Raw genomic sequence first — 24,330 nt, 5'->3', positions numbered from 1 at the left:
TACTACACTGCGAGAAGAAAAATAAAAAATAAATATTTTATGAAATAATTAAAAATATATTTACTGTAAAATGTATGTGATATTTCAAGTTCTATTAATTTATGAGCTTCATTTCTACATTCATCATCTTTTTCGCTAGTTATTTCATTTAATGTTACACAAAATAAATTAAATAACATAACACCAATAAATGGACTCATCATTTCTACAAGGAAATAGTTTAATAATACATAATATACGGTTCTAAAATCTAATTGTAGCTATTTAGTATTTAATTAATACGTACCAGTAGTTGCAGTATTTACTTTTAATTCAACAAACAAAAGTATTATTGAATAAATAAAACTCAAAATATAAAAACTTTAAGTTTTTATTTGTTACTTATCAGAAATAAGTTATTTATACAATTTTTCAAATAACAAAGTCATTAATTTAAAAAAAGATAATTAAAAAGTTCACCGGTATATTTTTTTACGTTTCAGAGGTGTCTATTTTTATATTTTTTATGACATCCTTTCATTGAAAAATCATTTCGGTGTTGACGTAAAATACAATTTTTATAAATAGTAAATTATCGGTGTTGAAAAAAAAAAAAAATTGAATTTTCAAAATGACATTATTCCTCTAAATCAATTATGAAAAAAATCCAGATAAATTTAAAATGTTATCATCGTAATTTTCATATTAATTATTGTAGCTGTGGACTAAACCTTTAAAATCATAATTTTTACGATGTAGCATTAAAAATTACATTTAAAAAATAATACTTCACACAAATAACACAAAGTCTTATGCTCTTTAGTATAAATTACGATGTGAACATCGTAAAATTTGAGAATTGGATGTAATTGAAAATTTAAATAAAAGTATAAAATAATAATCGCTTGGGTGTTGGATACGAACACGAGACCTTTCCAATGCGAACTGACAGATGCCTTGGACTACTCGATCATAGAAGGGCCCACAAGCTTAGGTGGTTTTTAAGATACCCGAGTCAAAAAACAAATTCGGATTGAAAGCTCAAAGTTCTCAATAAGGTTTTTGAGAATCAATTTAGAATTTTAAGATTGACAACAGTATAGATAAGTTATCCTAGTTTGGACTTCAAAGTAGTAGTTACAAGTATTGGAACCTCAAAAGTCTAATTCGACGTATTCTCTCCCCTCCCTTTTCTATATAAAATTTTTCAATGTCCAAAATATAACTTTTCATTCGTTAAGAATTTTGAGTTCATAGTTATAATTTAAAATCGATAAATTATATGCATTTAGACTTCATAGTTCTCATTGAGGATTTTTAGTACTAAAGTAGAATTACTTTCTAGGCGGTAAATTAAGCATCAAAGGAATTGAGGCTTTTAAGGAGTAAAAATTAGAGAAAATTATTTTTTCGACTCGGGTACATATAAACGATATAAATAATCAGTCATGAGTCACAAGAACGCCTCTTACGGTGGACGCAGTTACCATTTAAATATTACGATGTAACCTCGTAATTTCTAGAACTTACATCGCATTATAGCAGAGGCAGCACTGTAACATTTATTGTATTCAAAAGTAAATAGAAAAATAGACATAATAGATATAATTTTTGAGTTGTAATTTTTATTTTATTTTTTTTTTACGGTGTTAACATTGTAATTTTTCATATAATTTGTAATCCAAAAAATCTTGGCTAAAATTACGATGGTGAATAGTAAAAAATGTAACCTACATAACAAATTTTATAATAAGACATTTGAAAATTGATGATAATGAAGGTCTAGTCCACGATTATGATGTTAACATCATAAATTTTAGTGGAATTTTTTTCCGTGTACAGATGATGTATATTATTACTTTTTATGATTGCTGAAATATGAGCAGTTAGCATTCCTAATAAAAGTGAAGAAATAAATTTCTATTATTCAAATTTATATCTCTTTAATATCTAAATATAAGATTAATAATTTACCGTAAATAATCTGAATATGAGTCGATAATACACGAAGGCATTGATCGGTGTAATTTTGAATCTTTTCCTTGAATGCTGTTCCAGTATTTGGAACAACCATTTCTCTTATTTGTTTCTTCATTGTTTGAGCTGAACCTACAATTTGTAATAATTTATACGTAACAAAATAATGTATAGAAATAGAGAACTTCATAAATAATATATTATAAATGAACTTACAAATAATATAATTGAGATAATAAAATGTTATGAGCAGCTTGATAATCAACATGGTACGATAAAAAAATTGATGGATCCTCATTGACATCACAAATTTTATGTTTATTTAAGGTTTCTGGTAAATAATAATTAATCAATAAGTTTTAAAAAATATTCAATCAATAAACAATAAAAATTATTATTACCCATTTTTACTAATTTTGGCGGAACTTCTGAGGATTCGTACATCAAACGTCTTAAAATGGTTAATTGACATATTATTAATTATTTTAAAAATATAATAACAAATTTGTAAAAAAAATATTATTTATAAAAAAGAACGTACTCTGTCATAAGAATTACAATATCATGATTATTAACATCAAAGTAATATTTGTGAGTATATATAAATCCCATTAATTCACTCGTTTGCTGAAAATGTAGCTTACTTGAAAAGGGACTGGTGCTTCCCAAGTATGGGTTTGGTTTTTCAATCTTGGAATAAAAATTTAGTTAAAATATTTTATTTTTTTGTGCACAATTGTCACTCTCATCTCTAAAAGTGAAATAGATACTCACACTCTTGTAAAATAGGGAGAGTGTGAGTTATGACGGTTGACTGCTGAGCAGAAGTGGGGGTACAGGAATTCTTAGAATAAAATTACCCTACTGTAATGTATTCGTATTGACTTACAGTGCATATATACTTTTACTTCCAGTTAAAAATATACTACTAGAAATTAGTAAATATTTACTAATTTAATTAATTAAATTTTATCTCTGATTGATTTCTTCTTACGGTTTTTAATAAAATTAATTATTATATTGATTTAATTTTACTGGGCGATCCCGATCTAGACAATCGAGTCGAATTCAAATTTTTACGAATCAAATTCACACTTTAACCATATCAAATTTATTTTGAAACCAGGCGACGGGACGAATCTCAGGGCCGAAAGACCTCACACTCTTTGTGTGAAAAATTCTTTCGGCCACCGCTGGGATTCGAACCCACGCCTGGCCAGTGATCAAGTTCGAGAGGCCTAGGTCTTACGCCTAAGACCGCTCGGCCATGATCACCGGTTTGATAGATGATAAGCTAACAGAACTCAGCTAATGCCATCTATGTGTCCAATTTCCCATCAATCACCAACAACTTGGCTTTGTCGCCAACTTTAGTGTACTTTGTTGACTTATGGTTGTTAAAAACCTACTTTTAACGCCTTCATAGAGTAATCGATGGAGGGTGGTTTTCGGATGTATAGCCAACTGTAGATATTTCTTTTACTTTTTGGCGGGACTCGAACACGGCTGGGTTCTAATGTTCTATTTTATTTCCGACTTTGTAGTATAATATTAAAAATTAACTAATAACTTACCTGTGGAATAATAATTCCTACGATTTTATAGTCTATTTTTGGTGATGAAAAGTCGCTGTTCATCATATCAATATAATTGAAATACATAAGAAGAATTTTCATCAACTCACTTGGTGTCTTACTATCAAATTATTCATTTAAATTATTACACAATTAAGATTAATATAATGATTTACTGATAAATAATTTATGAAAAGTGATAAAATAATTTTATACTTACTCAAAATTATGTTGTAGGTCCAGTGCAACAAATAATCGTGCCTCAATCGTCTCAACACCAGAAGCACCTAAATTGAATGGTGGTTGTGGAGAAACATCAAAATCATTCCATTCTTCGGTGGCTAATAATGATAAATATATATTTTAAATAAATAATTATTTGTTATGAAAATGTAATTACTAATATCACAATAGTAATATCACACGACAAAATATCATATATACTCTAATAGCATTGTCTTAAGCAAGTCATTTGATGAAAAGGCTTCAGCAAGTTTCTTACGGAAGATTTAAATAAGACCTGAAGAAGATGTATTTCGTACAGTCTAGTACAGTCTAGTCGCTATATCACTTCTGCTCAGCAGTCGACTGCCGTGACTCAAACTTCCCCTACTTTACAAGTGTGTAAGTCTGTACATGATTATTTTCATAGTCATGAAGGGGGACTTCAATAGAAAAATGAGTCGACACAAGTGAACTCATAACGCGACTCGACTGCATACTTCAAGTATGCAGGTGCATACTTGTAATTCAAGTGCAGATTTCATCAAGTCTTTTCGTAAATCTGAAGAATCAGCCTGCAGCAATTGTTAACCAAAATATCTACTAAAACAGTGTTCAGTAAGAGTTGCCGCAGAATCCCTGAAGATCAGGGGTTTATTTTTTTTTAGAACTGCCCGAGGTTCAAATTCAGTACCTATAGCAAACCCAGTAGTTTTTATTTAAATTTAAAACGTTACAAATTATTAATATGATCGGTTGATGAAATTAAATCGAACATTAAGTGAGCAGCTATGAATTTACTATACTCATGTTGAATGCACGGGTCACGAAGTAAGGTTCGCCATCTACAGGTATCTTAAGCAACTTCTTAACAAGTCTGACCTAACGAGTCTTACGCAAGTATCTTAGCCAAGAATTACAGGTTTGCTTAACTCTTTCCAGGTTGATCTTGAGTCCCTACTCTTAATTTGAAACGCCTGCGAGACGGATTATCGGGAAAGGGTTAAGATATCTTATGGAAATATCTTGCCTTAGATCCAGCCTAGACTGATCATGTAGACTTGCTTAAGACTTAGAATATACAGATGTACTTAAGACCTGCAAGAATGCTACTACATTAAATATATGACTGTGACTTTTTATTCTGTGATGATTAGACATGTAACTAATTATATCAATTGCTCTATTACCTTCATTATTTTCTAATACTCGTACATAAATGTACTGATAGTATCCATTATGAAAGTTACTGGGTAATCTTCTAAGAACATAATTACCAACGTTTCCTTCCTAATAAAATTAGTAATTGTAACAATGATAATAATAAAAATAATATAAATACTAATAGTGATAATTAGTAATGTTGAAAACGATTAATTACCAAACTGATATCCAATGAATCTCTGAAAAAATAAATCATAGAAGCCATTTTACTTCTATCTTGGTAAAAGGTAAAATAACCAAGATCTTGAGCATACTGTAAAAAAAAGGTTACTTTGATAGGTGATAAAAAATAGATTCATAAAAAAAATTCTAAGGCTATAAAATATTATGTAGATCTGAATAAATCAGGATCGATATATGCGCTCGAGAAAAATATTATATATACAGAGATCTATAAAGATCGATTTTGATCAAAGCTAAAAAAGCGAAATATAAAAATTTTGATTTTACAAGTTTTTGAGACCTCGTATAAAAAAATAAAAATCTGTATAAATCCGAAAAAAATTAGATCTGCAAAGATCTAGTCATAACTCGATCTTAATTATTTTTTCTTGATTTATCAAGATCTATAGAGATATATCTTAATCAACTTATTTTAATGACATAGATCTATGTAGATTATTGTTTCTATAAATATCAACTTATTAGATTTCCGTAGATCTAAATGATCTATGGTAATTTAAAAAATAGGACAAACTGATCAACGTTGATCTAAACAACTCTTTTCAGGCACTCATGTTGTTTCATACTGATTTACACAGTGTGCTGTTAATTAAGTATTGATTAAGTTATAAACATGTAATTTATGAATCAATTGATAAATATATAAATATACCTCATTAATAGTTGTTTTGTTAAAAGTATAATTATCAACTTTAACAAGCCTTCTAACACTTTTAACCGAATCAACTTGACTGAGATAAACAGGCGTTGAAAAATCGGCAAGTATTCCATTTGTTTCGTAAAGATCCAAAGTTTCCAGTATTTTACCGGCAATAGTTAGAATGGTAATTTTTATATTACGTGATACCATGTGTTCTCCAAATTGTAAATCAACAAACATGCAATCTTCAACTAGATTGTGGAAAAAAATATTTGTTATTAATATATTTTGCTGTTTTAGTAGAAGCAAAGAGTGTCGATGGAGAAAATTTTTCCTGACGATCCACAGTAAATGCAAAACACATTGACTGGTTGGGAAATATTAAGTGATTCTAAATCAATTTCTTTAGGTAGTAATTAGTGATAATAGCTATTTATGATATAAGTCTGAGAAGTGACAAATTATCGTATATGAGTTCGAAAATAAGCTGACAGATTGCGCAACTGCTTCCTAACCTATTCCTTTCATACACGCGACAAACTCAGTTGATATAACTAGCCAATCAAGACGAGACCTACTTTTGGAATCCTAACACTTCTTCCATCTCAGGCAATCGAGAGACTCTGAAAAAAGGAGGCTTGAAAAAGCACTTCTGTAGTATCAGTTTCCTAGAATGGTCACCAGACCAGGTTAAAATGGTAAGAGAAGACTTCGTCTTATTTCCCCATAAAAGGATTCTCCATTTATGCCACATTTTAGGTCAGGACTAGCTATTATCTATTTTTCCCATTCCTTAGCAAAAACTGCCTTTCCAAGCTTTCAGGCACTTTCATGTTTTGAACCAAAACAAGTATGGCGCCCACTCGAAAAGGGAGTTTTGTCTTAAAATAATATTTTCTATTACTGCACCTTACGAAATAAAAACTGGTACAAAGTAAGCATTAAAAGTCTTTTTCTATCCACGACCATCTAACGTTCCTAAATTGAACTTCTGAAGAAGGGATCGCATAATATATAATATATATAATAAATCATACTTTTGACCAATTAGAAAGGATTGTCTATTAATATATTATTTTATGAGGCAGACTTTAGCCAATTAGCGACGTATTCTTCGGCAGGAGTTGCATAAAATATAGCAGATAATATGATAATTTCTGGTGACAAATACCGATAATTTAATAGAAGTATTATAATGATCTCGCGTTTCCGTACAGTGTAACGACTTCTATTGGTATTTTATAAAAAAAATTCTCTCTATGTTATGTTTTTGTTCAATTTAAAAAAGATAATAGTAATTTACAATGATATTGATGATTTTCCTTAAATTTGATATATTGACTCGCTACATCTTGACACTCATAATTTGCATTGACAGTAATAATGTGTATAATTGTAAAAAAAATTAATAATGGATTATAATTTTTTAAATGCTCCATTTTTTCTGTAATAATAAAAATTTTATTATAATTATTTTATTGAGATTGTTTTTTATAATGGCTATTATTAGTAACAAACCTTCTGTTGGTGAACTGAGTTGTTTAAAGCGTTTTTTATACACTGAAAAAAAAACTAGTTTGAATCAAGAAGAATTTACTCGAGCCAAAAATATTATCAAAAAAAATATATCACAAATACTTAAGTCAAAATAATATATCAACAAATACTTACATGTTATAATTAAAAATTAAACGGCAATCACAATTAATTAAATTAAAAAAAATTAAATCTATAAACTAAAACTCTTACTAATTTATAAAAACCGATGCCTTTAATACTTATAAGCTCATTAAAACAGATCCCTTCTCTTTAATTCATATTATTTTATTCGTAATACTTACTTTTAAATAATTTCGTTACACTTCCTGTTTAAATGTGTTGGTTAAATTAGATAATAAAATATTTTAATTACCAATATATCTAATCAATCTATTAACGTTATATTGCAGCTGTCTGTATTAAAAATCAAGTACTAAAATCTATGTATAGAATAAAATTTCACTTCACCATAAAATATTGATTTTAATTAACCGAATGCGTCGTAAATTGACTTATATAAAAGATTTATTAATATTTTAATAAAGGCAATGAAATATTCGTGCCTTAATTATATTTATTTATGAAAAGCGATAAAATTATCCAAAATAAATGGAAATTACGCCACTTGATTGTACAATCGTGGAAAAAAATAATCGGTAGTGGCTACCGATTATTTCGGTAGCCGATTAAAATTAGTTTATTTTTAAGAAGAAGAGAAAGATTCACAAATCTAAAATTTAATTTAATATCCGTAAATATTATGTAAATTAGATGTATATATCATTTTATTTTTAAATGAAAAAAATTTCTTTTCACCCTACTTGTACTGAAAGTTTAAATTCTTGCCCTGTTTAGAGGGAAGAAAGTCGTTCTTTTCATTAAAGAGAAAACGAAAAATAATCATGAAAATATTAAGATGTTTAAAATACTATTTAACAACAACTATTTTGTAACGAGTAACACTAAATGCTAAAAAAAAAGTAGATTACACCGTGTTAAAATTACATTATAATTATAAAGCTCTCACGAGCCATTTTTATAGTGTTATGTACGAATTTACGCACGTGCCGTTTTTACCACAAGCCGAGGAAAAAATTTAAACTTTCAGATGCAGGTCTGGTGAAAAATGGTATACACACCACAGAGAAAGGTAAGACGTCCCTATACACGGGTTGGAATATCCTACACTGTGAAAAATTCCCATTAAATTTTACTATGGGTGCATTGTAACACCGGACTATAAGAAAACTGGTACAAAATTTACAAGTGTCTTATAGTAAGTGTATGCGCATAGGCCTCAATCGTGTCGTCTGCGCATACGTTTACTATAGGACACTTGTAAATTTTAATGGGAATTTTTCACAGTGTACTTTTCGTGCCTTGACATGTAAAATACTATTTCAACACTGCGCTTATTTTTTTATTAATATGGATATTTTTTCTGAAAATCGAGAAATTTTTATAAAAAATTTGTCGTTTTCCCGATAATTATAAAAAAGAAAAAAATCAATTGATGAATAAATTAAAATGTCTGCTCTGTTCAATCAAAAAATTTTTAATTTTGACCTTTAGTCTCATGGGTGCAATTTTAAATAAATAAATATACGCAAATATATATATGTTGGATTTCAGAAAAATCAATTATTCAGTAACATAACTCCTTTTACCCTCTCTATCTCTTTTCTAAATCCTACTATTCTCTACTCTATCAAATTTAAAAAAAAAATTCCTATATTAAAAAAAACACTGCAAATAAATAAATTCGTGTTTTTTTTTGTTTCTATTTATTTATTTTTCTAAATAAAAACAAAAATTTAATTGACAATTGAATAATCACATAATTGACATTTAAGCCGTCTCTCTGAGAGCTCAAGCTAAAATTTCTCCTATCGTACATTGAACACACTTAAAAGTTATTAGAAATACTAATATTAATAATAAATATTTTTTGTTGTGCATTGAGTAATCAAGTGTCAGTGAAAAATGATTGAATCACGATCATCGTCAAGAAATAAAAATAAAATAAACACCAAAACATCTCCACGGAAAGTCGTTAAAGCGAATAATAAATTAAAATCGAAAGTAATTAAAAAAAATTTGCGAACAAATAATCATAATAAAAGTAAATCGACTAGTTTAAAGCCACATCCGTCTACATCAAACATGGTCAACGAAGCTATAATGAGTTTAAACAACCGTCGTCATGGATCATCACTGCATGCTATTAAAAAATATGTTAACACAAATTATCAATTGGATCCCATAAAAACAGCCCCATTGATAAGACGTTATTTGAAAAAGGCTGTTTTTGATGGTACCCTCGTTCAAACAAAAGGTCAAGGCTCCAATGGGTCATTCAAATTGCCGCCTGGTAATAAAAATGATTTGAAAAAAAAAATAATTTAATTACAAAAAAAAAAAAAAAAAAATTATTGACGTTTCTGGAAACTTTTTTTTTTTATAGTCAATAAAATAAATTATTTAGTGACTTAAAAATAATGAAAATGATATAAATGGATTATAAAGATAATGAAATATTTTATTATAATTAATAAACAATAAAGTTATTTAAAATGAATATTAAATATTATTTATGATAAATATGTAATTTCTTAGAATTTCAATTAAAACTGTTAATTACGTCTCGAATAATATTATTAAATAATTTTTTTTATTAAATATTTATATTTTTTAATATATAAATAAAGTTTTATATTTTTCTTAACGACGGAAATTAATTGCGGCAGGTGAGTAATATAATTTAATTAATGTTCATATTTAATTTTTTTTTTTTTTTTTTTTTTTTTTTAATACTTTAATTAATGTAATAATAAATACAATTGGAATAATTAAAAAAAATTTATACAAATAAATTTATTTATTAAAATTTTATTTTCATTATTTTTAATAATGGAAGAGTTTTTAAAAATATGTTTTATTTATAAAAAAAAAAAAAAATAATAATAATTTTAGAGTCGGTGGTGACGATAAATAAAATTTCGAAAGCTTTTTAACTGCGTAAAATTTTTTTTGTTTTTTTTTTATCAAACATTGATTTTTGTTATTAATTGTTATTGAAGTCTTAGTGTGAACAGATAAGTAATTATATTTTAGTTACTAATTTCTAAAAATTAGATAAATGGACTTGTAGAAGTTTAGTATCTTCGAATATTCTGGTGATGCCGTACAGTCAAGTTAGGTAAGGAATAATTTATATATATTCTAGTTATATGCATGCTGGTGAACTGATAATTATTTGATTGTTGGATGGTAAATAAGATTTTTATAATATTTTTTTAATATATATTAAAAAATAATATATAAAAAAAATAAATATAAATTAAAAAAATAGATTTCTGATTGATTTCAAGAGCTTGACATTGAAACGCAAATAACTTGTGAACAATGTGGAATTTCGAAAAAATTTATTCAGAATAATTTGTGAGGAATAAAATTTTCTACAAAAAGTTCTAATGAAATTTTTTGATAAGACTGATAGTTTCGCCGAAAAAGTAAAAAAATCTCAAAATTTACAATAAATTTGACTTAGGGCTTGAATAATTTTTGAACAGTGGGATTTATCAAAAAATGATAAGAGTCTTTTTTTGTAGAGCGTTCAATTTCCTATAAAAAAGTGTATTGTGCATAGAAATTCGTTCATTAGTTTGGGGGCTAGAATATTCTAAAAAAAAAAAATTTTTTTTCCCGTGTTATTTAAATAGAAAATAGAAAAATGGATTGAGGCAAACCTTAATATCATTATTAAGAGCCCGGATTGATGCTAAAATCTTTATTTTGAGTTATACTTTCAATTTTTGTGCACCATAAAAAAAAATCGTTTTTTTGAAACATCCTAATATATATATATATATACAGGGTTATATATATATAAATATAAATAGTTAAAGACTTTCGTATCGTTAACGAACATAGTTTGGAAAAAATTTTCTTTACTCTTTTAATATCAATAATAATACTCTGAACAATAATATTACAAAGAATAATAATAGATTCAAAATTTCAGAAACCATGAAACTCACAAGAAACCTTTATCCATTATTAATTTTTGTTATCATTATCGAAATAATTACTGTCAATGCAATTAGTAGGTGTGAAACTGTTGCTCGTACATTGATTCAATTGGAAAATGCACCTAACAATTATTCCTGTAATTATACTTTCAAGCTTAATAATAATAATAACATATTTATACTAAAAACAATATGAATTGTTCTATTCAAATGTAATGTATAGTTAGTGATTGTCAATTCGTCAAAATTCTATTTGAAGAGCACCAAGCTAGACAATTAAATGTATCAATAGTATCACAATACGAGACAATAGAATCATTGGATCTCCATGAAACCGAAGGATTATTAGCTGATTTTTCAACGCCTATTTATTTGAGTCTAGTACTGTCGACTGAACTAACAGAAAATACTACTAGAGTCAATGATTATTTATTTATACCCTCAACAGTTGATTCGGTACATATTTATTATAATTTTTATTCATTTTTTATATACTTGTTATTTTATTGACATTTTGTTTTTAAGTATGCACCGGATTTTGGTTTTTTTACGCTGTATCATGATAAAAATAAATTTGCATCAATGATTTACAACATTAAAGGGCCATTGGACGTCAGTTTAGTAAGTTAATAATTCTAATTAATTGTAAGTGAATATATTTTATTTTCATGTGTAACACTTTTTCATCCCCTTAGATGCCCTTTTTTTGCTTATACTGATAATCACAACCCCACATTTATTAATCTTGCGTAAATTTCACACAAGTCATCTTAGTAGTATACTAGTTTTCTGTTTCATATGACTACAGTTCTCGCAACAACCACTTGTAAAATATTTCAACTGCGAGTCTTGTGTAGAACTTGCACAAGTGCGGAATGATATATTTTATTTTAATGATATATTTTATTGTTCATGTGTATTGAAGATATATTACTTATACATTAATTATAATTTCATGGGGGTCCCGAAAAATATATATCCAGAAATAACATACGTACGACAATGCTAAAGATTTAAGCCGGATATGTACTATTTTTTTGGGATATTTCTTTTTTTCGTCCGGAATGATTGCAAAAACATCAAAAACTTGCGCAAGAAATTTTTTGAAGATCCATACACATTTCTTGCAGCAGATTTGCGCAAGACAAATGACATAGCTATTTCTGTCACTCTATACATATATATGTACATATATATATATATATATACATATATATATATATACATGTGTATATTGTGACCTAGATAGAGGAGGTAGAGTGACAGAGATATTTATATCGAGTCTTGCGCAAATCTGCTGCAAGTAATGCGCAAGGATGCTTAAAAAATTTCTTACGCAAGTTTGCCACAGAAACTATCAAAGTAATTTAAACATATGTCATACATAATATCTGCAATACATTTACATATAATTAACATGCGCAAGTCATACGTAAATCTTGCAGTAAAATCTTGGCTAAATATCTGCTGAGCGACTTATAGTTATGTTAAGAAGCAGATGCGGCTTTTCTTAATCCGTTTTCATAAGTCTTGTACAAAACTGCTGCAAGACTGTTTTAAAAAAAATTATTACACAAGTCCTAATCGACTTTACATAAAGAAATTTGTGATCAGTATCGTACACAGACTCTCACAATAAATCTTGCCTCTACGGCCTTCGTAACATATATATATATATATATATATATATATATATATATATATATATATATAATATTTATTTATATATATAATATATATATATATATATATATATATATATATATATAATATATAATATTTATTTATATATATAGTATAATGTTAATCAACATATAGGAAGGAAATGTTGGTGACTATATTCTCAGACGTTTACCACTGACTTCTGACAAAAAATATAAATATATATATTTCAAGATATCAGATAAATTTGGTAATCAATAATAATATCAATTATGAAACTGTATAAACATTCTGTAGCTACAATATAATATAAAAGAATGTAAAAATATTTTTTAGCACCTAAAAGTAATAAAAGAAGAAACAATTTCAATAATCCTCTACAGTCATTTAATTTAGATGCACCATTCTTGGAGACCGTCAATATAAAATTACTTATTGTGTTGGATCTAAAAGATAATTTCAAGTAAGTATCAAGTATTATTATTGATAAATATAATTTATAAATAAAAATTCTATATCAATTGAAATCTTGAATCTAACAGTAAGACACGGAACGAATTAATAAAAAATGTATTTATGTACTGGAATTATATCGATATGTTGTTTGGTAATTTTACCTCACCAAAAGTACGATTTACTATCAAAGGAATTGTTATTCCCGAGGTAAAGTCATTAGTATATTTTTACACTGATAAGAAATTTATTTTTTTAAGAGAATCTTACTGTCTTGAGTCAATAAATTATTAATTTATTAACTCTAAGAAATTAATTGATCGATGAAGAAATTACTTCATTAAAATTTACAAGAAATTTCTTCATTCAAAGTGCTTGATTATTTTTCTTTTTAAGGCAACACGCCATAATCCTTGTTTAAATAACTTAAGCCCATCATCACCGACGTTATCTTCTTCATCACTGAGTGGTTTGGAGGAACAGATATTAAATAATAAAATTTTTTCTCTCAACAGTCACGAAATTGTAATTGTTATGACTCCGTATGTATTAATAGTATATTATGTCACTGGAAAGGAAGTGCTTTTGACAACAAGTGAGGATTGGCTCACTTGCTCTGAGATAAATATTACCAACATACAAGTGTCGAAAGCCCTTTCTCATTCAGTTACATACAATAGTTTTTGCATCGCATGGTAAGAGAGTATGTCTTTCTTTGACAAAAAAAGAAAAATATAATACACTGTAAAAAATTTAGAGTCCGCCGTGCAAGCTAAATGATTTCGTGAGAAAATTTTCAGCACCGCCGGTGTAAAAGTTACACAAGGCACGGTGTTAAATTTAGGTTATTAAATATTTTTTTTTTTTTTACCAATAACAGACGAGTTTTCTTACCATATGAGCATCAGTAAAAATAATTCTCACAATCTTATCTTTCCAGACGATCAATAGACACAAGTACAGAAGAATATAATTCATTAATAACGAAAACTGGTAAGTTTAAATAATTAAATAATTTATTTATCTGAAATGTCATATTTATGCAAATTAGAAAGAAACTTAAGAAAGGCTTGACGAATCCTGCAGAAAGTATCCTTACGAAATCCATCTTTTTCGTCTAGTTTAAGACTTTCGTATGAGTCTTGTTGAAAGACTTTTGTCAAGTAACTCGTTTAAGACAATGCTACGATGTATATATGTATATATATATACAATCTGGTTATAATTTACTGTTGAGAGCTATTAGAGAAAAATTTCTCGGAAATGGCTTTCCCCTACTATTTTTTACGCGGCGATTGCTTAGTTTTCTGCATATGTATGTGTCGTGTTTGTGTTTGAACCTACGGTCCTATTCTAAGTTAGTTGAAGTTTATAATTTATCTACGTACATCCAAGTGGGCCATATCCTGTGAATTGTCTTAAAAAATCATGGCGCCCAAAAAGCTCGAAGATTAGAGATCACTTGGTGATGGACGAGGGCGTTTGTGCAATGGCACATCTGGAATCTTTGTGATTATAAGTTGAAAAAACCCTTTTAGGGTATTGAGGTTAAGTTGCGTCTCACCACTAATTTATGCAACATGAAGACCAATACAGAAAATCAGTACCACGAGGGACCTTTTCAAGCCCACTTCGACCAGTCTCTTTATTTCCTGAGATGGTAGAGTTTGGCCCAAGAGAGGTATGGACTCGTGGTGGTTGTTGGTAAGGCGCCCACACGAAAAAGGATCTTTGATCTGATAATCTATCCTAGGGTATTGCCAATAATGAGCTTATGTTCAATATTTCACTATAATTATATTATGGTGAACGATAGGGATGTACGAAACGCGTGTATATCCAAAAGGGATAGGAAACGGTCCCATATAAATAGGAGGCAGACTTCGGTCTCGTCACAATAATTAATTAATCTACGTACATACTTGATTAACTTATAAAAACTTCGTTAGTGAAACTGGAGTGGGGGTATCATTTCGCGACGAGCGAGAAAAAATAGAGGGAAAGTAACTTATAGCCGAGTAACTTATAACCAGGTTGTACTATAGATATATGCATTAATTTTCTATGATTAAATAATGAGGTTATTTTTTTCAGCGGTTATTAACAATCACAATATTTGCAAAAACAATATTAATAATCACAATCCAATAGTCATTGTATCAGGTAATATAGATAATCAAGCTGGACATAGTATTTTATTATCGCAATTCATCTATTTGTAAGTTTATATAATTTATGTTTCATCTTAACTGAAGCTCAAAATTTAACTTCACAATTATTGATCATAAATATGAAAATTAATATTGGGTATAAATAATATGTTTAGGTTTACATCAGAAAGTTTTCGATTAAACGGAAGAAAAGTGTGTCCCGAATTTTCGGGTAATATTATGCCTGAAAATTTTGAATTACTTCATCAATGGCCACCATGCTTTATAAATGCATTTTCACGTTTCTTCAGGTACTTGTTATTGTTTTTAATTTATTTATTTATATTAATTACTTTTTATTTATAATAGTGATTGATATTTTTTTTAGGCATAACGACTGTTCATATTTCAAGAATTGAATGATTACAAGTATATTTAATTGTTAAATTGAAAAAATTAACTTTTGTAAAAACAATATTTTTTTAAGAAGTAAATCAATAAAAATTATTATTTTACTAAAATTTAATTTTCGACTCAGATTTTTTCTTTTCCTTTTCCCTATATATTTAAAACAGCCTTTTTGAATTCAAGCCCTATTAATTTCTAAAAATCTCTCAAAATTTCATAGCATTCACTGTAAAAAAAAATTAAATGTTGTTTTTCAATTTATTGATATATTTTTAGTTATTGTAGCAATCATGTAATAAAAAAATACAATTATTTACTAAAAAATTATAATTATTAATAGCAGCAGCAAAATAATGATTTTTTTTCTCTTGTCATAGAATTTTATAGTTCTAAAATTTAAAAACATGATAATAGTTGACTATTATAAAAATCCGTCGGAAGTTTATAATTGCTTTCGAACTATTATTATAAGGTTCAAGGTAAAACATAAGTAAAATTATATTTAATATACCGATAACTAATATTTTTTTTTGTCTCATGAAAAAATTTTTTATTTATTTAATATACTTCATTTTTTAAATAAATTTGTTATAGAAGTAGATTTACTATTACCATAGGCCACCCAAGAAAAAATTATTTTGCCTAATTATATATAATTATAATGAATTCACGTATAACATTATATATAATTTGCTCTGATCAGACTTGAATTATATCTGCCTATGTATGGCCATAGGTATATAGGGGAATAATATATATACAATAACTTTGCCGGAGCTTTTTTAACTTTTATTAGGTCCTACAGACATTTAATCAAAAGACCTTCTAATTAATCTTAATTCGTATATCCGTACATTGGCAGAGTGGTACAGGCGTCAACTGATACACAGAAGGATCCAGGTTCGAGTCCCAGCAACACCATATTAATTTTTACTAGTCATAAAAAAATTTTAAATAGATCCTAGACAAGCTCTATTAAGGCTTACGAGCATTTTTAATTAGAGCCTAAATAAGTTCCAATAACTAAATGTCAAAATAAGCAAAGGCTATTAGGTGCTAAATGAAGAACTATATAAAAAATTAAATCTACTAAAGAACGCACTAATAAATATTTGAGATACAAATACTGTTGAAACATTTTAAGTGTCAGTTTTTGATTACTTTTTATGCTTGATAATTTTAATGCTATTGCTTACTTGTTTAAAAGGCATTGTAAAGTTAGTACATACATTTATATCGCCTTTGTTTTTCAAAAAAATAACTTAAAATAAGAAATAATATAATTTTCTTTGAAGTAAAATTTGCTGATAACAATGAAATCATTTTTTTTCTACACACTATTTCTTTGTTTTCGAATAATTTATGCAAATTATCGATGCAATGAAATGGCCTATCAGCTAATAGATTTGCCACATAATTCTTCTTATGAAAGTAAGTGTAAAGTTATTATTATCATTATTATCAACAAGCAATTAATTATTCATTTTATTACAATTTAATATTTATTTTCATTTCTTTGTTTACTTGAAAAAAAAAATTAGTCGAAGATTGCAAAATAGTTCAATTACATTTCGAAGAACATAGAGCAAAACAATTAAGAATATTAATAGAATCAGATAATAAGATAATAGAGTCATTAGATCTTCATGAAACCGATGGATTATTAGCTGATTTTTCAACGCCTATTTATCAAAGTCGGGTTTATTCAATTGAACGCGATGGAAAGAGGTCAAAAGTTGATGATTATAGAATTGATACTTCATCTCTATCTGAGGTATGCATTAATTAAGAAAACTATTATTATCAATTTTTTTTTTTAACATTAATATGATTGATTAATTGATTAATTGATCAATTATTTTTCGAACAGTATACTCCAGAGCTTGGCTACTTTACAATGTACCATGATAGAAAAAAATCAGCATCTATCATTTATACTATCAATGGTATAGCAGATATTAGTGTGGTAAATAGACTATTTTTATTTAATTTATGTACGACACATATTTTGTTAACCCGTAATGGTGAGTAATCACAATTCTGGATGCTTATGAAATTTTTAGGACGGTAATATTGGTGATTATATATTAAGAAGAACAACTGAATCGTTTGAAGGATATTATGAATGGATTTACGTTAAAGTAGGATTAAAAGGTAAACCAATAGATTTTTTTTATTGGCAGGGTGCGGAGTATAGGGTGGTGACAATCGAATCGATTTTAGCGCTCGCAGTAAACGAAATACACGTTAAATCGCACTTGTCTTGTGAATAGTTAAATGAAAGCAGTGTTAAAAAATGAGAACAAATAGTTGTTATGTTGTTAATTGCGAAAATACTGTCAGAAATAGTAATTGCAAGTTTTACACACTTCCATTCATGATATTTATTTTTGGCTAAAGATTATTGCGGGAAATTTTTTAAATTACAAATTTTTTTAAATTATGGAGTTTTTAAATTTTAAATTACGAATAATTTAAATCACTTCAATTTCTTTACTTAATGCAAATCAATATTTTTAAATTTGAAAAAATTGTAATTATAATTATTTTAACTCATTTGATATTATGACCATTATTGTTGTTGTTATTATTATTATTATTATTATTATTATTATTATTATTATTATTATTATTATTATTATTATTATTATTATTATTGTTATTATTATTATTATTATTATTATTATTATTATTATTATTATTATTATTATTATTATTATTATTATTATTATTATTATTATTATTATTATTATTATTATTATTATTACTAGCTAACCTTATGTCGTTTAAAATAATATTTATTAAAATTTTTTATACTTTATTTTTTGAGCACAATCTGATTCATTTTTTTCTACCTTTTAAATGTAGTATTGCACATATATTTCGCGATCTTTAAAAGTTAATAAAAACCTGCCATATTCTCTCTGTGCTTTTTGAGGATGATTTAATGCGGTCAACAGATGTCGTTTTCGTCGTATACCCAGCCAATACACATTTTAAATTGTTTCTAAATAATTTAACAAATTCATAATGATAAAAATATTAAATCAAGTATTTTTTGTTTGAAAATATTTTTTAGTTCCTGTAGATATTGAAGAAATACAAGAAGATATAGATGATTCTTTACCAGAATCATTTAACTTAGAAGCTTTCCACTTAGAGAAGGTTAAGATCAAATTTCTAATTCTATTGGATTTACAGCCTAGTTACAAGTATTCATAAAATTTTATCAATGATTCTTCATTATTAGACAGTAATATCTATTCTATAATAATCAGTTAATAATTGACAGCAAACCCCCAAAGGAGCTGATAAAAAAGGTATTAATGTATTATAATTACATTACTATGATGTATGGTAATTTTTCGTCACCAGGAATAAGATTTACTATCGGCGGAATTCACGTTCCCGAGGTAAAGTTTATTACTTTCATCTATTTAATTAATAAGATTAATAGTAATTAGGATGTTCTACTAGAAATTTTTAATATAAAAATATAAAGCTTTCACTTTATGTTATTGAGATCCGCTTCTAGCAGAAAATCTGTAGAAATACTTTGCGCAAGACACTGATCACAAATATGTTACAGCAAAATGGATTAGGACTTGCGCAATAATTTTTTTGAAAACAATCTTGCAGCAATTTTGTACAAGTCTTGTGAAAACGGCTTAAGGAAAACCTCAGCGTGTCTGCTTCTTAACATAACTATAAGTCGCTCAGCAGATATTTAGCCAAGATATTACTGCAAAATTTACGTATGACTTGCGCATGTTAATTATACGCAAATATGTTATAGATATTTTATATATGACATATGTTTGAATTACTTTGATAGTTTCTGTGAAAAACTTGCGTAAGAAATTTTTTAAAGATCCTTACACATTTTTTGCAGCAGATTTGCGCAAGACACCTAATATAAATATCTCTGTCACTCTACCCACTCTATCGAGACCATAATATACATATATATGTAATTCGGTTTGAGTTTATTATTAATCTTATAAACACTGACGATCGAACCTTTTTAAGTTATCATTATTTCAAAAATGAAAAGCAAATTTAATAATGACAATAACAAAGATAACAATAATAACTTTGAAATGAATTTTTCTGTTGAAGAGTACACATCCAAGCCCGTATTTAGGATATACAAATCCTAATTCAATTGAATTATCGAGTTCATCAATAGACAGTGTAGAAAATTTCACGAAGAAGGAAAAAAATTTCTTCAATTTAACTTCTCATACTATTGTTGTCGTAATGACGCAGTTAGTAATTAAATTTAATTACATAATTATTTATTCATTCGGTTATTAAATTTAGCGCTCTAATTACATTGTAATATTAAACATTCTTTATGCCTGCTATACTTTCAGACGAAATGTTTATTCAAATACGGGAAGAAATGTACCTCCACCTTTGAGAACAGGTAAATTTAAAACCGTAATTTTAAAAAATGTTCTTCTGATAATGACTTTAATGATTTTACTTATAATTTTTGTTAAAAATAGCAATCGTAAATTATCATAAAGCTTGCTCAAGTTACGATAAGCCATCAATTATTTTTTCAAATAATCTTGATTTTCAAGCTGGTCACAGTAATTTTCTTTCACAGTTCTATTCGATGTAAGTTTAATAGATAATTATTAAGCCAAAAAAATTTCATATAAGACTCCAAAAAAAAAAATATTCGATTTTTTTGAGTTCCTCTAATATATATAATTATATTCATGATCAATTTTTTTTCTTTGATTTTCCTTTTTTTCTATAACATCTTTTCATAAATCTATGTCTTATCATTTCATAATAATTTTATTAGTATACTGTCATGTCAGCATGAATAATAATTCCAATTATGTTTTTATAGTTTTATGAAAAATAATTTTCGTCTCAACTGCAATGACACTTGTACAAAATACATGGATAATTATAGACTAAGAAATTTTCATTTTCCACGACCATGGCCGTCGTGTATTATTCGCAAATACTCACATTTTTTTAGGTAAGATATATTATTCATTTTAAAACAAATAGTACTAATTCGATATTTTATTTATTTCAGAACTTATGATTGCTCACATATTAAGACAACTTAGAGGCCATAAAATAAATTTTTATTTTTTAATATGATACTTTTGTGATTATAATAATGATGTGTGTGAAAATTATATTAAAGCTAATTTTTAATAATATAAAATAAACCCTATTAATTACGGAAAGTCAATCATTGTTTAAAAAAAATTACTTCAAATTTAAAATATAACCTTTACTTTTAATTTAAAATTATTATCTCGGATGGATTATCGCGCGTTTAAAAAGCTATCAAACTATTATTTAGCTATAGATGCAACGAAAAATTTAAATAAAATAAGTAAATTAATACAGCTTACTTGAGAGATGATTGTCGGCAGTGAACATGACAGTTTTAGAACGATGGCTGGCTCCGGATCCTGGCTATTATTTGAAATCGCACAGGCGTAAGACAGCGATGGCGACTTCTAAAACTACAGCATTGAAGTTGAAGATTTTTAAATTTGAATTTTTTTCAAATTGCCATCTTTTGAGTCACAAAAACTGTCCATCCAGACCTTATATTTTGATCACTAATGAATATTTTGAAACTACTCGTAACACCTGAAATATGATTGAAAAATGTTGATGAATTCAATAAAATATATCTTTAAACAGTTGCAAGATTAACAGCCCATAATAATAATATTTAATTGAATAAATCTTCCAGCTCGGAACAAAATATCAAATTTAATGATTCATAAATTAATTTGTTTGAAAAAAAAAATTTTTTATTGCCTGGTCCTGAATTATTCGAATAAAAATTAAAAACTGCATGCACTCAATCAGAGTACCCCTCTTAAATATATTCTTAAAAAGATTGAACTTGAAATTACCCGGAGCAGTCATAATTTTTCCATTTTTGTAAATAAAAAATCACAATCATTTTTTTTAAGTGGTTCATTTTACATGGTTCTGAAGTTAGCAAATAATTAACAATTAACGGATTTTTTTTCGACAAATCTTCACCCATGTTCACCCATATTCCCTCATCTTCATATGGGTCTCAACTCGAAAAATAAATTATTCCCAGGATTTTTTATGACTTTTCCTACAAGAGGACATCATAATGAACAAAAAACGTTAATATTGTGATGAGTCATTCCCAACAGGAGCAAAGTTACGGGCTATTCTTCAAAAGAAGACATGGAAAGTGTCATCTGCTCTCATCTGCCTGCATCTGCCCGTATCTACCCAACGTCGATTACTCAAAAAAGAAACTATTCCTATGACTTTATTTGGCTTTTCCTACCAGAGAACATCATAATGAACAAAAAACGTCAATGTTGTGATGGGTTATTCCCAACAGGAACAAAGTTACGGGTTACTCTCCACAAGAACTCATAGACAGTGTCATCCTCATTCATCTTCATTCATCCTAATTTATCGTAATATGAGTCTCAACTCGAAAAATAAATTATTCTCAGGACTTCTTATATACATACCTTGGACGTCATCGTGAAATTAGTCAGGATAGCTTCCTAGAATCTCAAAACGCTAAGATCTCTTAGAAATTCGATTTTCGAAAATCGAACTGAAGCCAATAAGTTCCCGAATTTCTGAAAATTTCTAATTTTCTTAGCGTGAAGTTAAAAAAAATTGCACATCTAGGAATTATTTAAAATTACAAGTGCAATTTTTTTAAATCTTTCGTTTTTTTAAAAATTATTTTTTTAAAAAGAAATCAAAAAATGCTTAAACGTCAGCTTACTTCAGTGTCATGAAAATTTCGTACTCGAAAAAAATTATTTTTACATTTATGTCTGAGCAGCCAAAACTTATTAACCACTTTTAATTGATGATAAATCACTTTTAAACTTTCCGATACACAATTAATAATTAATTAGTCAGTAAAACCGATTTATAATACACTGATAGAAGGATTTCTTAGTATTAAAAAAGATTTGTTAATATTTAACAAATTATTTCTTAACGGAGCTTTATTTAAGAAATATTTATTAATATTTAACAAATCATTTCTTAAACATCATTTTTTTGTATTTAATAAATATTTCTTAGCATCTAATAAACGATTTGTTAATATTTAATAAACGATTTCTTTCCATTTAAAAAATGATTTATTAGTATTTAATAAATCACTTTTTAACATTTAATGAATCACTTTTTAATAATTAATAAATGAATATTTTATATTTAATATATTTTTTATTATTTGAACAAATTTTTTTTTTATATTTAAGAAATTATCTATTAACTTATTTATTAAAATTTAATTCATAAAATCACACAGTTCAAGAATATATATCTATATATGTTTTTGCATGCAGCTACACACATTCATTAATATTTGTATTTATAAACAAAAATAACTAAAACAACCATCGTATAAAATTTTCTGTTCTTTTAATTTCAAAATACAATTTCATAGTAATTAACACTATAACTAGAATAAACAAATTAAAATTTCTTATATTAAACTACGCTGAGAAATAACATAAAATCCGTTTGATAGTACATGTATTTTTAATGGTTTTATATTTGATTAAAATTGAACTGAATAAAATTAACAAGGCTTCCATATTTTCATAGTTATAATATGGATGACAATTTACAAAATACTTCTGATATAAATATTATTTCAGTATATGAGAGCTTCAGTTGTAGGTTACGTTTAACCAACAATGCAAGCTAGAACGGAGTAAACAATATGACGTCGCAACGACACACACATATAGCTTTTTTAATACTTGTACACCACTACAGGCTCGTGTGTAGCCCTCTACCGACAAATTCGTCTAAGAAATATTTATTAAATATTAACAAGCCTTGTTTGGTGCTAACAAATATTTCTTTTATGTTAATAAGGCTTTGTTAGCATTAAAAATATTTCTTAATAATAAAGAAGTTACTTATTTCATTATAATAAATATTGTTAATAATTACTAAATATTTGTTAAATCCAAAAAAGTCAGTTGAGAAAAATTTAATAAATCAATTTATTACTCCTAAACAAATCCTTCTATCAGTGTAAAACTTTTTAATGACAACGAACGCCAATTCCAAGCATCGAAAAAGTTGACACAAACTAATTTAATTTTTATTCAAAGTACAGAGAAAATTATTGTCACTAAATATTTTCCGAATAGCAAAGAACGTTTTTGTGTAAAAGTTTTAAATAATTACGAAAAAAAAATAGTTTATTAAATAGTAACTGTCATGGCAGTGAAATACAAAATATAATTCGAGGCGACTTGGGC

The 24,330-nt window shown here is 27.0% G+C and overlaps 3 protein-coding genes across 8 annotated transcripts; 2 read left to right on the top strand and 1 right to left on the bottom strand.

The window, feature by feature from the left end:
- Nucleotides 1-625: 625 nt before the first annotated feature.
- On the bottom strand, nt 626-24,330 carry LOC103575861 (uncharacterized). 6 transcript variants are annotated; one of them, XM_053738390.1, is made up of 16 exons: nt 24,017-24,330; nt 22,824-22,998; nt 22,558-22,671; nt 21,433-21,676; nt 7,318-7,359; nt 7,103-7,243; nt 5,812-6,050; nt 5,134-5,229; nt 4,943-5,042; nt 3,751-3,871; nt 3,531-3,651; nt 2,498-2,646; nt 2,358-2,407; nt 2,173-2,287; nt 1,954-2,088; nt 626-1,874 (listed from the first exon to the last, which is right to left on the bottom strand). In XM_053738390.1, exons 4-16 carry the CDS (start codon nt 21,458-21,460, stop codon nt 1,835-1,837), a joined length of 1,377 nt encoding a protein of 458 aa, XP_053594365.1. In that variant the 5' UTR covers nt 21,461-21,676; nt 22,558-22,671; nt 22,824-22,998; nt 24,017-24,330; the 3' UTR covers nt 626-1,834. The 6 variants fall into 6 exon arrangements, with proteins under 6 accessions (XP_053594365.1, XP_053594368.1, XP_053594367.1 ...); XM_053738393.1 differs by having other exon boundaries at nt 22,824-22,929; XM_053738392.1 differs by having other exon boundaries at nt 24,077-24,330.
- On the top strand, nt 11,328-12,416 carry LOC103575862 (uncharacterized). The gene is made up of 3 exons (XM_008555839.2): nt 11,328-11,506; nt 11,593-11,825; nt 11,895-12,416. The coding sequence occupies exons 1-3, from the start codon at nt 11,368-11,370 to the stop codon at nt 11,997-11,999; spliced, it is 477 nt and encodes a 158-aa protein (XP_008554061.1). The 5' UTR covers nt 11,328-11,367; the 3' UTR covers nt 12,000-12,416.
- On the top strand, nt 13,211-15,759 carry LOC103575863 (uncharacterized). The gene is made up of 4 exons (XM_053738398.1): nt 13,211-13,694; nt 13,881-14,026; nt 14,425-14,477; nt 15,579-15,759. The coding sequence occupies exons 1-4, from the start codon at nt 13,608-13,610 to the stop codon at nt 15,704-15,706; spliced, it is 414 nt and encodes a 137-aa protein (XP_053594373.1). The 5' UTR covers nt 13,211-13,607; the 3' UTR covers nt 15,707-15,759.

This window comes from Microplitis demolitor, chromosome 4, assembly GCF_026212275.2.
Source record: "Microplitis demolitor isolate Queensland-Clemson2020A chromosome 4, iyMicDemo2.1a, whole genome shotgun sequence".
Lineage (NCBI taxonomy): Eukaryota > Metazoa > Arthropoda > Insecta > Hymenoptera > Braconidae > Microplitis > Microplitis demolitor.
This window is presented reverse-complemented; position numbering and strand designations above follow the sequence as displayed.

Excerpts from the sequence above, each read along its gene's own strand:
- LOC103575862 (XM_008555839.2), top strand. The coding sequence starts at position 11,368 with ATGAAACTCACAAGAAACCTTTATCCATTATTAATTTTTGTTATCATT. Across the intron at positions 11,507-11,592 it reads TGCACCTAACAATTATTCCT|TTAGTGATTGTCAATTCGTC; the intron begins GTAATTATACTT and ends TGTAATGTATAG. Across the intron at positions 11,826-11,894 it reads TACCCTCAACAGTTGATTCG|TATGCACCGGATTTTGGTTT; the intron begins GTACATATTTAT and ends TTTGTTTTTAAG.
- LOC103575863 (XM_053738398.1), top strand. The coding sequence starts at position 13,608 with ATGTACTGGAATTATATCGATATGTTGTTTGGTAATTTTACCTCACCA. Across the intron at positions 13,695-13,880 it reads AAGGAATTGTTATTCCCGAG|GCAACACGCCATAATCCTTG; the intron begins GTAAAGTCATTA and ends TTTCTTTTTAAG. Across the intron at positions 14,478-15,578 it reads TTCATTAATAACGAAAACTG|CGGTTATTAACAATCACAAT; the intron begins GTAAGTTTAAAT and ends TATTTTTTTCAG.
- LOC103575861 (XM_053738390.1), bottom strand. The coding sequence starts at position 21,460 with ATGTTCACTGCCGACAATCATCTCTCAA. Across the intron at positions 5,230-5,811 it reads ACAAAACAACTATTAATGAG|TATGCTCAAGATCTTGGTTA; the intron begins GTATATTTATAT and ends TTTTTTTTACAG. Across the intron at positions 1,875-1,953 it reads TCATATTCAGATTATTTACG|GAATGCTAACTGCTCATATT; the intron begins GTAAATTATTAA and ends CACTTTTATTAG.